Here is a 13499-nt window from a genome sequence, read left to right on the forward strand (position 1 = left end):
GGTTGCCCTTCAAATACAAAACTGATACTGTGGACCAGCAATCAGGGCTGGACACTTGAGCTGTTTTCCCTGTGCTGCTGATGGGTTATATTGCCTGAGCCTCTGGCTTTCCTGTCACATTACCCATTGTGACTAATTGCCTGTATTTGCAGATAAGTAGCTAAGGTTGACGGAGAAGGCAATGGCAACCCGCTCCAGTACTCCTGCCTGGAAAATCCCATGGACAGAGGAGCCTGGTAGGCTGCAGTCCGTAGGGTCTCTAGGAGTCGGACACAACTGAGCGACTTCACTTTCCTTTTTCACTTGCATGCATCGGAGAAGGAAATGGCAACCCACTCCAGTGTTCTTTCCTGGAGAATCCCAGGGACGGGGGAGTCTGGTGGGTTGCCATCTATGAGGTCGCACAGAGTCGGACACGACTGAAGCGACTTAGCAGCAGCAGCAACAGCAGCTAAGGTCAGGAGTATGATCTGCGATGACAGGACAGATTTTTTTCTTTATGTGAAAAATGGCTAGTTTACAACAGCATTAAATCATAATTTCACTCCACATTAAAAAAAGTTTACAAACTTTTACCAACTGACTTCATAGAGCAATATCCTCAAATATAAGAGTTGACCAAACGCCCAAAGTATTGAGGCCTCAGTAAGAAAATCAGAGTAGAGTCCGGGGAGCCGACCCTACTATGGCCTCCTTACAGCTGAGAATGTGACAGCTACCACCACAAGCTGCACAACTTGGTCAGGTCTCTTCCTCTCCCTGCTCAGTTTACATTGAGCATTTCCCTCTAAGATGCAGAGAAGGAACAAAAGCCTGGGCTTTGGAGTCAGGCGGCCAAGGGTTGGGATCCTGGCTGGCTGGCTGTGGGATCTTCTCAAAGTCACTTATAAAATGCAGATAAAGAAGTCTATTGCCCAGGGTCGTTGGGAAAGGACTGAATGAGATAGACCGTGGCAAGAACGTTGCCAAATACCTGGGAGTTAATACGTGAAACCTGTTTTCTGTGGATGACTGGAGCAGAATACTTCCAACACTCAGGTTTACCATAATAGCAGGCCTATCCAAAGCACTAAATGATAACAAGATTTCAGTCTCTTTTATTCTGCTTTTTTTTAATGTCATATTCCATTTGAGTCCTAAGCATGTAAGCAGGTACCATGGAATGTAAACAAGTGAGGAAACAGAAATATACTGAATGAATCATATGTGAAACAACGCTGTGACTCATACAAATGAAATTGCTGCTTGGCTACACAAAAGAATTAACACTAAAATGTTTAAAAAGAGACAACATAAGAATGAGCTATTTTAATCAAGCAAAAACAAATTTATATCCATTAGTTCTAAAAATAAAATTAGACTTTTCCAACCCTTAACATCTGCATTTAATAATATCTTCTAACCAAAATACAGATGCTAAAACAGCAAATTACAATATATCTTGTACAGCATACAGTATGTTTCACTGTTCACACTTACTTTAACTCTAGTTGGTCGTTATGTACTCAATGCATAAACATCACTTCGAATAAAATTTTCACAATTAACAAAAAGTGTGACAAGGCTGTCTTAAAACGGCTCTGCTATAAATTGTATAGAATATACAGAATTACAAAGTCAAGTATTTTTTATCAAAATATACACCCCTCCCTGAAACTAACACAAGCTATCAACATTTTAAACGAATAATACAATTATAGAAAATATTTGCAAAATTATTTTTTCATGTATAAATATTCTGCCATATTTACTTTGGTCTAGAATTATTAGCATACAAGTCCACTTAAAAAATATCCACATGGAAGGGCTGGGAGACATCGTTACATGTAATCATTTTATATTTAGAGTTACTTCAAATCAAAATGACTGAAATACACAGTAATTCTTGATTCATAATCCTGACTGAAATAAAACAAATTGGTAGATCACAGGATTGCTTATTCAGTTTTCTAATTATCAATTCAAAATGATTTGCATAAGCCCTTTGTGACTATCTCTTTAACAAAACCCAAATGAATGGTTCAAGTGTACATATATACAATGTATAAAATAAAGTTGAACTCATCTGCATTTTTCCATTTTCCTCTATTACATAATACTGTTTGTAAGTGAAAGTAGATGAACAAAAGATAAATGCAAATACAATATTGGGGTTATTTAACAACAAAGTACTACAGTATAAAAAGATCAGCTTTGATTATGTCCTTTTCTGGGTGTTGAGATGCTTTCTGGTCCACCCCAATCCATATGAAGTCTTCTTTGTGGAGACATCACAACACTTGAAGAGAGAACCCGGAGTCCTTCAAGCCATTTCTTCACAATGGTAATCTAGTAACCTTGGGTTTCCAGCTGTCAAATCCTGTGAACACGAATGGCTGCAGGTCATCCTTGAACTGGGTTCCAGATTCTGCTCATACTGGTGTTCTGGTATCAAATGGGTAAGAATGTTTTCTCTCTCCCTCCTATTCTGGCAGTTTAAAAAGTTAAAGAATCGTGATTTCCAGCTTCCCAGGAACCTAGTCCACGTGACGGAATATTCTATAGGGGGGTTAGACTTTGAGGGCAGTGTTGATGGTGTGGGTCAAAGAATAAGAACATTAAACACAGAAATGGGTTTTTAGCAAGGGGGCTGAAAGTGGCTCAGTCGTGTCCGACTCTGCAACCCCATGGACTATACAGCCCATGGAACTCTCCAGGCCAGAACACTGGAGTGGGGAGCCTTTCCCTTCTCCAGGGGATCTTCCCAACCCAGGGACTGAACCCAAGTCTCCTGCATTGCAGGTGGATTCTTTACCAGCTGAGCTACAAGGGAAGCCCAAGAATACTGGAGTGGGTAGCCTATCCCTTCTCCAGAAAATCTTCCTGACCCAGGAATTGAACCAGGGTCTCAGTTGTCTGCAAACATGAAGACAAGGCATCTGACTTGTGAATATATTCTATATATTTTTGAAGCATGTAAGTCATGGAACCTCGTCACTTCACATTCTATCTCCCCACCCTCCAAAGACAAAGCTCCATTTGAGGCAAGGAAGGTCATCACTTCCTACCCACTCAAGTCATTATTGGGTGGGGCAGCGGTGTGTGTGTTTCTGTTGTCCTTTATTTATTTTTTAAATAGTATATGCTTGTGGGCTGCATGATTTCCAAGAAGGCTGACAATTGTAGGGATTAGGCTTTCTGTCGCTTTCAAGTGCCTGGGAATTCACCACCACACGTGTGCCTTGCACTTAATTTCCAAGACACTCCTTCAGTGATACAGGAGATGCTAGGTTTTACTTGAACCCTTGAGAATAGTTAAATCTATCTGGAAAGACCTCCACGTCCATGGCCTTGTGATGGATGGAAGACTTCAGGGAGTTTCAGAAGAATTTGACCTTTTTTCATTTTCTGAAGTGAGGCCACTAGAAAGTAATACACAGCACAGCACAGGTAATCACAAGTAACTTCTGGGAAGGTTCTCCCCCGTGGATAAGGCATGACCTATGTTTTTTGGGACTTGAGAAGACCGGTTCTAGTAACAGCTCAGCCATAACTTCAAGAGAACAGCATTCCATCTAAAAGCATACACATGCTCTGAAGTCATACTCAAAATGCTTCCTACTGATTTTTACATCAGTTCTCATTATTTGCAGATCTATTGCTCATCATTATAATTCGCTACAGGGGACATGGACAGTTAAAAGTTATAGTGCTTTATATCTGTATTTTACAAGGTTTGTGTTGCAGAAAAGTAGTTCTAGATAACATATGAATGTCCTACTTGGGTTACTCATTTCACAAGTATTTTCAGCTATACTATTATTTCATATGTACCCATTAATTTAAACAATTTTTAATAGTGCAGAAGCTGGATGAGAATAATGACTGTCATAGCTCATTTACCTTTTAACATATTTATGAAGGTGACATTTTCATGATATCTGACCCTTATATCTCCAGTTACTAAAGACAGTTCAGCAGCCAGCTCCTCTGAGCACTCACCAGAAAGTTTTAAATTACACTAAAATTAAACTCTTTTTTTCTCCCACTGGCAAAAATATCACAACTTAGAACTTCATAAACTTTCACAAGACACTTGGGATACTGGAAGATTCGGCTATTTTGTTTTTGTGTACTTCGCATGAGGTTAATGCTAAAACCCAGAGAGGATATTAGGATCCTCCTTCTGGAATTTGAACAAATGAGATTTTCTTTGTTACATTTCACTCCTTCATAGCTGTTAAGTGAACAAAACTAAACAGAAACAAAAGAAACATCTAACTAAAAAAAAAAACACAAAAAAACCCCCACCAACTTGTATTCTCAAAGGTTTTTTTTCCCCTAAGGATCTCCATTCAAAGGACATTATCAACAACGGTTTGTACATTATCCTTTTGCTCAGTACCTTCCGAATCAATGAAATGTGGATTCTCCAGGGGACTGGAGTTTTCGTGGCCCATGTCACCTTCCGTTTTCTCCTGCTGACTGGGGCTTTTGAACAAGTGTTTCTTCTGGTGCATTCCCAGAGCAGCAGCTGTTTTGCAAATTTTGGGGCACTGGAAGCAGGCATAGCCCTTCCCGTTATGCTCCCTGATATGCCTCTGCTCGTGATTCCTTTTCGTGGACAGATACAAAAAACTCTGAAAGCAGAACTGACAGTGGTATCGTTTTTCTCCCGTGTGGATCCTTTCGTGGATTTTGAGGGTCTCGTTCAAAGTGAAGGCCTTGTTGCAGTACTGACAGACGAACTCCTTCACGCCCAGGTGGATGCGCTCATGCTTCTGGAGGTTGCCGTGCACGGAGAAGCACCGGCCGCAGGTCTTGCACTGGTATGGCTTCTCTCCCGTGTGGCACCGCATGTGCATTTTGAGGGTGGAGGGGCTCTGAAACTGCTTGGCACAGAGCTCGCATGCGTAAGGCCGGGCCGTGAGATGCCGGTGGGGCCTCCCTTGGCTCCCGGCCCCTGAGGCTTTGTCTCCGTCGTCGCAGAGTTCACACTGCAGCTTAGGCATCTCTTTGTTTTCCTCTTCCTCGAAGGCCTTCTCCTGCGGAGCCTTGCCCACCACCGCACAGTCCAGGTCGGCCGGGTATCTACACTTACTGCTCGGGCTCCTGTTTTCATGCTCCTTCCTCCAGTTGGCCTTCCTCATTTTTCTCAACTGTCTGGATTTCTTCTTGGGTTTGTAGTTGTAGTACGGGCGCCACGGTTTGTCCGTGGAATCCTGGTCACTGGCATCGTCAAACATCTCGTTCATCTCCATGCACTCGGACTGGCAGAGCCCGAGAGGGTTGTCTCCGTTGGCTTCCTGGTCGCTCTCCTGGGGCAGCGTCTCCTCCGGCGTTTGATACTTGGGTCTCCGCCCTCTCTTATAGAACAGTTTAGAGCCGAGGATGTGCCTCTTCACAATGGCTTCATTTCCGATTTTCACCGTTATTTGACAAAGGGGTGCGACGTTGCTGTTTGTGGAGGTTCCAGGGAGAGCGGGCTTTGCGATGTAGGTTTCAATTTTACTCGTTTCTTTAATGGTATTTGTAGTTTTGCCCAGTGAGCCTCCAGGATCGGCAGTGAATTTGGACTCCTCTGGTACTTCTCCCCTGCTACACGGGCCGGCTTTCTTTTTCTCCTTCATGCTCTTGGGTCTGCTGACGGCCCTCCCAACTTTGTCTGGCTCGGCGGGCTTGCCGTCCTCTTTTGGGGTCTGACTGACAGTCTGGTCTGAAGGAGCTCCTCTGGGGTTGCGGCTGGTCATGGCAGCAATGGCATTGCTGTGCATTATCACCGATGAAAACTGGCTGCTGTGCACGATGACCGAGGGGGCTGAGCCGCTGTAGCTGATCACAGAGGTGGAGTTCTCACTGCCGTTACTCACAGCCAAAACTGGCACATCCCCTGCTCGGGGGTCCGAACTGACAGCGTTTTCAGTGGAAGAAACCGACACCTCTGTGGAATAAAAGTTATTGTCCAGATCCACTTTTAACTCTCCCCTCTCACCCCATTTGGTACCTTCTGCGTTTTGTATACTGGCCGAAGTGGGCACGTCCTGACGTGCTGGTGTTTCCAATGGGATGGCTGGACTGTTGGTCAAGGTGTTTACACTGTCCTGGAAATTCAGAGTAGGTAATTCAGAGCTGTGTGGATTCTGAATAACATAGGGACCAGGTGCAGGCTCATTTAGCTGACTGTTTTCTCGAGCATTTTCATAGGAAGAATGTCGGTAGCTCTTGTAAGGAGCCCTCTTGCATTTCATGGGCAGGAGCCTGTAAAGTTTATATGGATAGACACTAGGCTTCAAGCCTCCATTTGCTGTTTTTTTACTGATGGAAAGTCTATGATCGATGGCATGAAAAGACTTCTGGTGGTTTTTGAGTATATAGTAGGTCATGAATGTCTCCAGGCAGAAAATGCACTGATACCGCCTTTCCCCTGTATGCCAAATCTCGTGTCTTGTCCTGTACTCAGCCAAGGCAAACACTTTGTTGCAGTAATGGCAAGGATATGTTCTCCTCCAGGAGTGAACATTTGCATGTCTTCGGAGGCTGGATAAAGTCACATAACTGCGTTTGCACACCACGCAGCTGTAGAGCATTTGCCCATTAACAAATTTAACTATGTGTTCTGTTTCTGGCAGCGTACTCCCGGGACTGGAAAAGTCACCAATCCTATTCTCAGCTAATAAAGGTTCTGGACCTGTGAATGAACTTCCATTCTGCCCGATGGTGGGATAGTTTTCTAAGAAGCGCTGATTCCCTCCAGGACCAGGCATGTGGCTGGACCTCATGCAGATCTGCTCATGCCGATCCAGCCTGTTGAGGGTGCTGAACTGCTTGTTGCAGTGCTTGCACACCAAGGGCTCCTGGGTCGGCTTGTGAAGCTGCATGTGGGCGCTGAGCAAAGTGCTGCTCTCGAAAGATTTGGAACAACAGCTGCAGTTGTAAACGAGAGGCGGCACCTCGGCGGCTGGCGGCCCAGGGACATCAGAGGATTTATTTCCCTCCGCTCTGGGAAATTGGACCTCTCCTTCGTTGTGGCTGGGAGATTTTGAAAGGGAAAGAACTGCAGCTGGCTGCGGACTTTCTTCTTGACGCACCTCCAAGTTGCTTGCTGGAGGGGGTGGTATATTTTCTGGAGCGGAATCTGATTCCTGGGGTACGGAGAGTGTCTTTGGCTTTCGGCATGTTTTCGGTTTTGCTGCAACAGCTTCAGAGTTCTCCTTCCCTGTTTTCGCAGGTGAGCTGCTGTCCTGTTCCCGGGCAGGCTGACTTCTGTAAGCCTCAGCCACGGAAGACACGGCAGACACGGCGTAGGAGTGCTCGGCGAGGGTGCGCACGGGCTCCACCTCGTGGCAGACGTCAGTCCTCTCCAGGCAGAGGCTGGTGTTCCTCATGGAGTCGGAGACCTTTTTGAAACTTGCTCTCAAGTCCAGTGGGGAGAACATGTTATTACTGTTTTCTGTTTCGATGATGGAAAATGCATTTGTGATCCTTGGCCCATTAGTGATGGCTGGTTCTTCATGCCTTTTTTCATTTTTTTCTTCCTTAACCACTCCCTTCTCAGTAATGCAGAATACATAGGGACCCGGGGAATTGGAGAAGTTGCGATCAGTAAGATCTTCCAAGAAGGATATTCCCAGCTTTTTCCCAGCAGCTGCGAGATCAGTGACAGTTTCCTGTCTCTTGACGACGACTGTGGAGCTGTAGATATAATTGAGGATTTCTGTAAACACTTCAGCTTTGAGATCATCCAGCTCCAGGACGTGGCTGGAAATACAGATGGTATGGCTCCAAAAGATGTTTTTGAAATAAAGGCTTGAAGCAGCCAGGACATTGCTGTGGGCTTTAAACTTGGTGTCTTCCACAATGATAGTGACATCACACAAAATGCCCCGAATGCGCTGCTCATTTAAGATGGAGAGCACTGTGTCGCTGTGTAAGTTGTCCTTGAGGTCCCTGGAAAGGGACATGACTGTCATCTAAAAGAAGAAGAGAGAAGTGGTCAGAGATAAAGGTCCTTCCATGAGGAGCTCTTTGGTGTATAGGCTATTTTTGATTTCTTTGAAAATCTTACTTTATGTATGAAAATACAGAGTTTTGTAGTCTTTGTTTCTTTTTAATCTCATTTCGTTGTTGCTCCAAAGACTTGGAGTCAACCTTAGAAGCTTAATCTTTATCTTGCCCCAGCCTGTTTCTCATACCATTGCTCACAGTTGTTATAGTTGGAAATCCTCCCAGAACTTTTTCTCTGACTTTCTCCAAAGTTGTAGGCTACATATACATGTCCAAATTTGGTGTTGGGGGGGGGGCAGGGTAAGGTTCCCTGATAAATGTTAAGGGTCTCATCATCACTCAGGGCTGCTGTGTTCAATTCTTAGAATCAGGCAATGTCATGGTCCCATCACAAGACTGCTGTCTATTTCTGATGATCCACCCTAATGATTTGATCCAAACATAGCCAGCAATGCAGGAGACCTTGGTTCGATTCCTGGGTTGGGAAGATCCCCTGGAGAAGGAAAAGGCTACCCACTCCAGTATTCTGGCCTGGAGAATTCCATAGGCTGTATAGTCCATGGGGTCGCAAAGAACTGGACACGACTGAGTGACTTTCACTTTCACCTTAGTTCATGAAGCAAGAAAATTATTTTTTTTAAGTTTTCCTTAACTAAGCAGTGTGTGTGTGTGTGTGTGTGTGTGCGTGCGTGCACGCGCGCATGCCCTCAGTCATGTCTGACTCTTAGTGACCCCAAGGACTGTAGCCTGCCATGTTCCTCTGTCCATAGGATTTCCCATGCAAGAATACTGGAGTGGGTTGCCCTTTTCTGCTCCAGAGAATCTTCCGCACCTAGGGTCTCCTGCATTGCAGGTGGAGGCTTTACTGCTGAGCCACTGGAGAAGCTGAAGCAAGCAGTATCTGTAACTAAAGTTATTGGCTGCTCAGGGAAGAAGCAAGAATTGGAGGAATCATTCCTCATCTGTGGCTCTGAAAGGTCTCTCAGTGGAAAGTCTTGGTCTGCATGACTGAGTCTGACCACCAGGGGCCCCCCACCCTCTGCACTACTGGCCTGTATGGGGACCCATCTCATTCCTCTGATTTCCCTTTTATCATAGCCATAGTAGACTGGGGTGTTCAAAAATAACTCTGTGAGGTACTAAAGGCAAACAAAATGGAAACAAAACACAAAACCAGAGAAGTATGTTTCTGAGTTTATAATACTGTCTAGTCACAGGTTCTTAAATTAGCACAATTTAAAGGCACGGTGGCTCTTGCTCTGGTCTGAGGATCCCGCTCCTGTTGTACTCAGGTCATATTATTCTCTATGTTCTATAATGAGCCTGGGTTGGCCAGAGCCTACCCACTACTGTTCTAGTGAGGGACAGTCCAAAGCACCAGCTTTCATGGTTAGCTACAGTAAAAAATACACGGTGCACAGGGACTCGAGACAAAAGTGAAGCTAAAACTTACCCTTGAGAGGTGTGATGCTGTCTGTCCTGTTCTATTATCTTTCACTTAAAAAATGCTAACAGCAACTCAGCAAACTAATTTCACTATATGCTAAGAGATCACTCCTGCACTTAAACTGCAGTGCCCTGGCCAAAATACCTGCTCTGGTCTAAAAGACATACTACCCAGCTGCTGTTCATCAAGTCTCTCTCTCTCTGATCAAGTGATGTCCAGAAAGCCCATACAGCTTGCCGCTCTTTAAGTCCCAGTGGCCGTGTCTTCCTAGCACCGGAATAAAACGTTTAGCTCATGGCATTCATTCAGTTGGAAAGACCAGATGGCCACATTAAAGCCTCTCTCTTTCTACCTTTTTGTAAAGCAATTATGAGCTGTGCCCATTATGTTATTTAGTGTCCTTTATACAAGAATCCATTTGATAACTTCTTTTATCTCATTCAGCCACTGGAAAAAGTGCATTTCTACTAACAAATTTTTCATTAACCAGATAATGAGAACAATGCACTCACCACGTTTCTTTTTTAATTCTCGAAACGAGGAAGCTTAGAGCTAAGGTTTACCGTCGACTGTTGTAGCCACTGTTGTGAGCCTGGGTTTCTGGTGTGACCACTGTCTCACTTTATTTAGTGATAGCTCTTCTACTCTTGTTTCACCTGCCTTTACCTGTAACCTTCCATGAATCTTTTCCAGGGATGTGGGGGATTATATCTTTAAATAAAATTAAATAAAAAGGAATCTTTATGGCCCCCTCTGTACCCCTAAAGAGAGAAAGGGTCACCCTGAATGGATTGCCAGAGTCTATCCTTCACTGGCTTACACAGATCAGTGACCTACCTACTTGGCAGGTGCCTCTTTGGTCTTCCGTGAGGTCTCTGTTTTGGGCCCCTGGGGGATCTACTTTCTCTCCCTTCTCATATCTTCTCCTGTTTGGAAGGGTCGTGTGTGCTCAGTCGCTCGGTCATGTCTGACTCTTTTCGGCCCTATGGATTGTGGACCACCAGCCTCCTCTGTCCATTGGATTTTTCAGGCAAGAATACTGGAGTCGGTTGCTATTTCCTCCTCCAGGGGATCTTCCCGACCCAGGACTCAAACCCCGTGTCTCAGGCGTTGGCAGGTGGATTCTTTACCACTAGCACCACCTGGGAAGCTTGAAAAGGTCAGACCAGATCATAACAGGCTCTAGTGGACTCCCCACAGCAAGTTTTATATTGCAAGTACTAGTTATCATTAAAAGTTATCATTAGATTTGAGTTAAATCACTCAGGATCACTGAGGCTTCAGCACATGGACAGGATTAGAGGGAGGCCAGCTGGTTGCAAACCAGCTAGTCAGGCCATCCTCTGGCCCAGGTAAGAATTAATCCATCCACCCCAGACAGTGTGAGAGCCTGGGAAGGAGTAGATGGCCTCAGCCCCACCTAGAAAGGTGAGATGGGGAGAGTTAGTATGTGAATTCAGAATTTAATTCTCTTGACCATTATTTCTTGAATATTGGCTGAGTGCTATAGGAAGACAAGAGTTCATTTCTCCTTGGAACAGAGATTTACTGAATACCTACTTTATGCTGTGGGACAGGAGTTCTCGAACCTGGCTATGTATCTGAATCACCTGGGAAGCTTTAATATAGTACAGCATTTACGGAGTCCCCTCGCAGAGATTCTTGTTTGGAATAGCTGAGGTGAGACCCTGGAACCTATATATATTTTTGTACCTTATTTAGCGAATAAGGAACATTCTATTTGTCCCTGTGATAACAAATTTGAAAGGCACACAAGTAAACACTGAAAAATCTTGTCTCAGAGGATATTCACGTGGTTTTTATCCATCAGCCATAACCAGGTCTGGGGGCTGACACTAAAATCCAGCACTGTAACAGAAACAAAAATTCTGCCCCCAAAGGTCTGCAGTATAGCAGGGAAGGTAAGACGGGTTCACACAATGCTGTAAAGCCAAGATTCTCAGTGAAGGTGCAGGATCAGGAGTGCTGGGACAAAGAGTAGCGGGGAGTGGCCCCGGGATGGGGGTGAGGGAAGGCAGGACAGCCTCACCAAACCCCCTTTCCGGGAGAGGTGACACTGACTTCAGCTTTGCCTGCTGAAGTGGACAAAGCTGAGGAACACGAAGTTCAGTCAGAACGAGGCACAGCTGAGTTTCATGCCCTCAAGAAGCTTGTAATCAACGAGCCCATGTCACAGTTTGGAATAAAGCATCCAAATCCATAAATGCAAGGTGAAAAGGCAGTGACAGTTGTCAAAGATGCAATTTCAAGTCATATTCTACATGTCCGACGAGCAACTGAGTTTGAAGTCTGAAGACCAGAGGGGACCCACTGTGGCCCTCAAACACAGCTGGTCCCTACCAGTGGTGTTTGATACAGGTAACATTTGGACCATGTTTTTGGGAAAAAAAAAGTTGATGTCAAAGAACAGTAAGATTTAACATAAAAATCAATGTGTCTTCTCTTGAGAAACAGGAAGACTGGACGACAGCAGGGCTGCTGCCCGCCTGGCAACCGGGCAGCTGCAGGCACGTGCTGCCTTTCCCGGCGCTCACTGCCCAGCGGCTTCTCTCAGCACCAAGCCCAGCCCGGCCCCGTTGGCCAGTTTGGTTTGCGCCACTGACGAGAACATGAAGTAAAATCACATTGGACCCGGAGTTTTGAACAGTCACCCTTACTTTAAGGATATCCCTAAAGTTAGAATTCAGACTTAAATGAGTTCAGGGGGGGAGGCAGTCATTCCCACCAAAAATAGTATTCTTTGACTTAAAAAAAAAAAAAAGTGATCTCCTCTACTATTTTTCTTCATTGAGAGTAAGTAAAAACAGAAGTCTTAGGAGTTCTTGCCAATGGAAAGCCCACAACACACTTCAGAAAAAGAAATAGAAGCTGGAAAGCAGGTGAGATTAAGTTTATATGTAATATTCTGAAACATGTACTAAAAAGCAAGTTTCGTATAATATATCTATTATTTTCAGTAGTATCACCGAGATGGAATAAATAAGCATGAAAAATGTTATTGTTACAAAATTTTTGGTGAGCCAATATTTTAAAACAATAAATCAATCTGTAATTAGATAACTGTGATCATCTGATTTATGTTACTATTTTCCTGAGTTTGTTTTTTAGCTGTAAAGCTTTTAACATACACCTTCTAAACTCACAAATACACGTATGTATATATCCACATGCATGTACCAATAGATCTATGATTATATAAACATATGAACATATGATAGTGGAAACAGATTTTATAAGCACAACAAATATCGTGAACGTATAATTCAGCATCTAAAACAAGACACTTGAGAGAGAAAAGGGGATACAACTAATAACTGTGCCAGATAAACAGGTATACATTGGGACTATATCCTGGGAAATGAGGATGAAGGGTCATCCTGTATTTATATATATACAAAAATATACATATCTATATAAACTAAATATAAAATTCTACATTATAATTACATGTGTATATTGAGATAAAGTATACTTCATAAGTATTTAAAATGCTTTGAAGAATTTTATAAATATATGATAAACATACTTTATAATTATTACTTCATACCAGGGCCATTGGGAAATTCTACTTAATTAGCATATGCAGAATCTGCTGCTGCCTTTGTCTCCTGCATTATTCCAATCTTATATAATACATTCATATTATGTAAGGATGGGCACTGAAGATGCTTTTGATGATTAAAATGACTTTTCTTTTTTCAAATTAATTTTTATTGGAGTATAGTTGCTTTACAATGTTGTGTTAGTTTCTACTATTCAGCAAAGTTAATCTGCTGTATGTTTACATTTATCCCCTCTTTGTTGGATTTCCTTCCTGTTTAGGTCACCACAGAGCACCGAATTGAGTTCTCTGGGCTGTACAGTAGGTTCTTATCAGTTATCTATATATTATATATACATAATATCAATAGTGTAAATATATTAATTCTAATCTCCCAATTCATCCCACACCACCTAAAATGACTTCTTCACTTACTTTTAGAGTTAACTAGTATTAAAAAAGTTAAAAAAAAAAATCTATGCTGATGGTAAAATATGCAAACAGTAC

At 43.4% G+C, this 13499-nt stretch overlaps 1 protein-coding gene across 14 annotated transcripts in view; it reads right to left on the minus strand.

Moving 5' to 3' along the window:
- Positions 1 to 1081: 1081 nt before the first annotated feature.
- The window catches only part of ZBTB38 (zinc finger and BTB domain containing 38), an 83960-nt gene continuing 71542 nt past the window's right edge, over positions 1082 to 13499 (minus strand). For 13 of the 14 annotated variants that reach the window (XM_061420089.1, XM_061420079.1, XM_061420041.1 and 10 more), the window contains one exon: positions 1082 to 7949. In XM_061420089.1, the coding sequence (XP_061276073.1) occupies positions 4335 to 7949 (3615 nt within the window). In that variant the 3' untranslated portion in view covers positions 1082 to 4334. Of the gene's footprint in view, positions 7950 to 10267; positions 10581 to 13499 lie in introns of all 14 variants that reach the window. The other variant, XM_061420053.1, reaches the window with a different exon arrangement.

Source organism: Bos javanicus, chromosome 1 (assembly GCF_032452875.1).
Source record: "Bos javanicus breed banteng chromosome 1, ARS-OSU_banteng_1.0, whole genome shotgun sequence".
Lineage (NCBI taxonomy): Eukaryota > Metazoa > Chordata > Mammalia > Artiodactyla > Bovidae > Bos > Bos javanicus.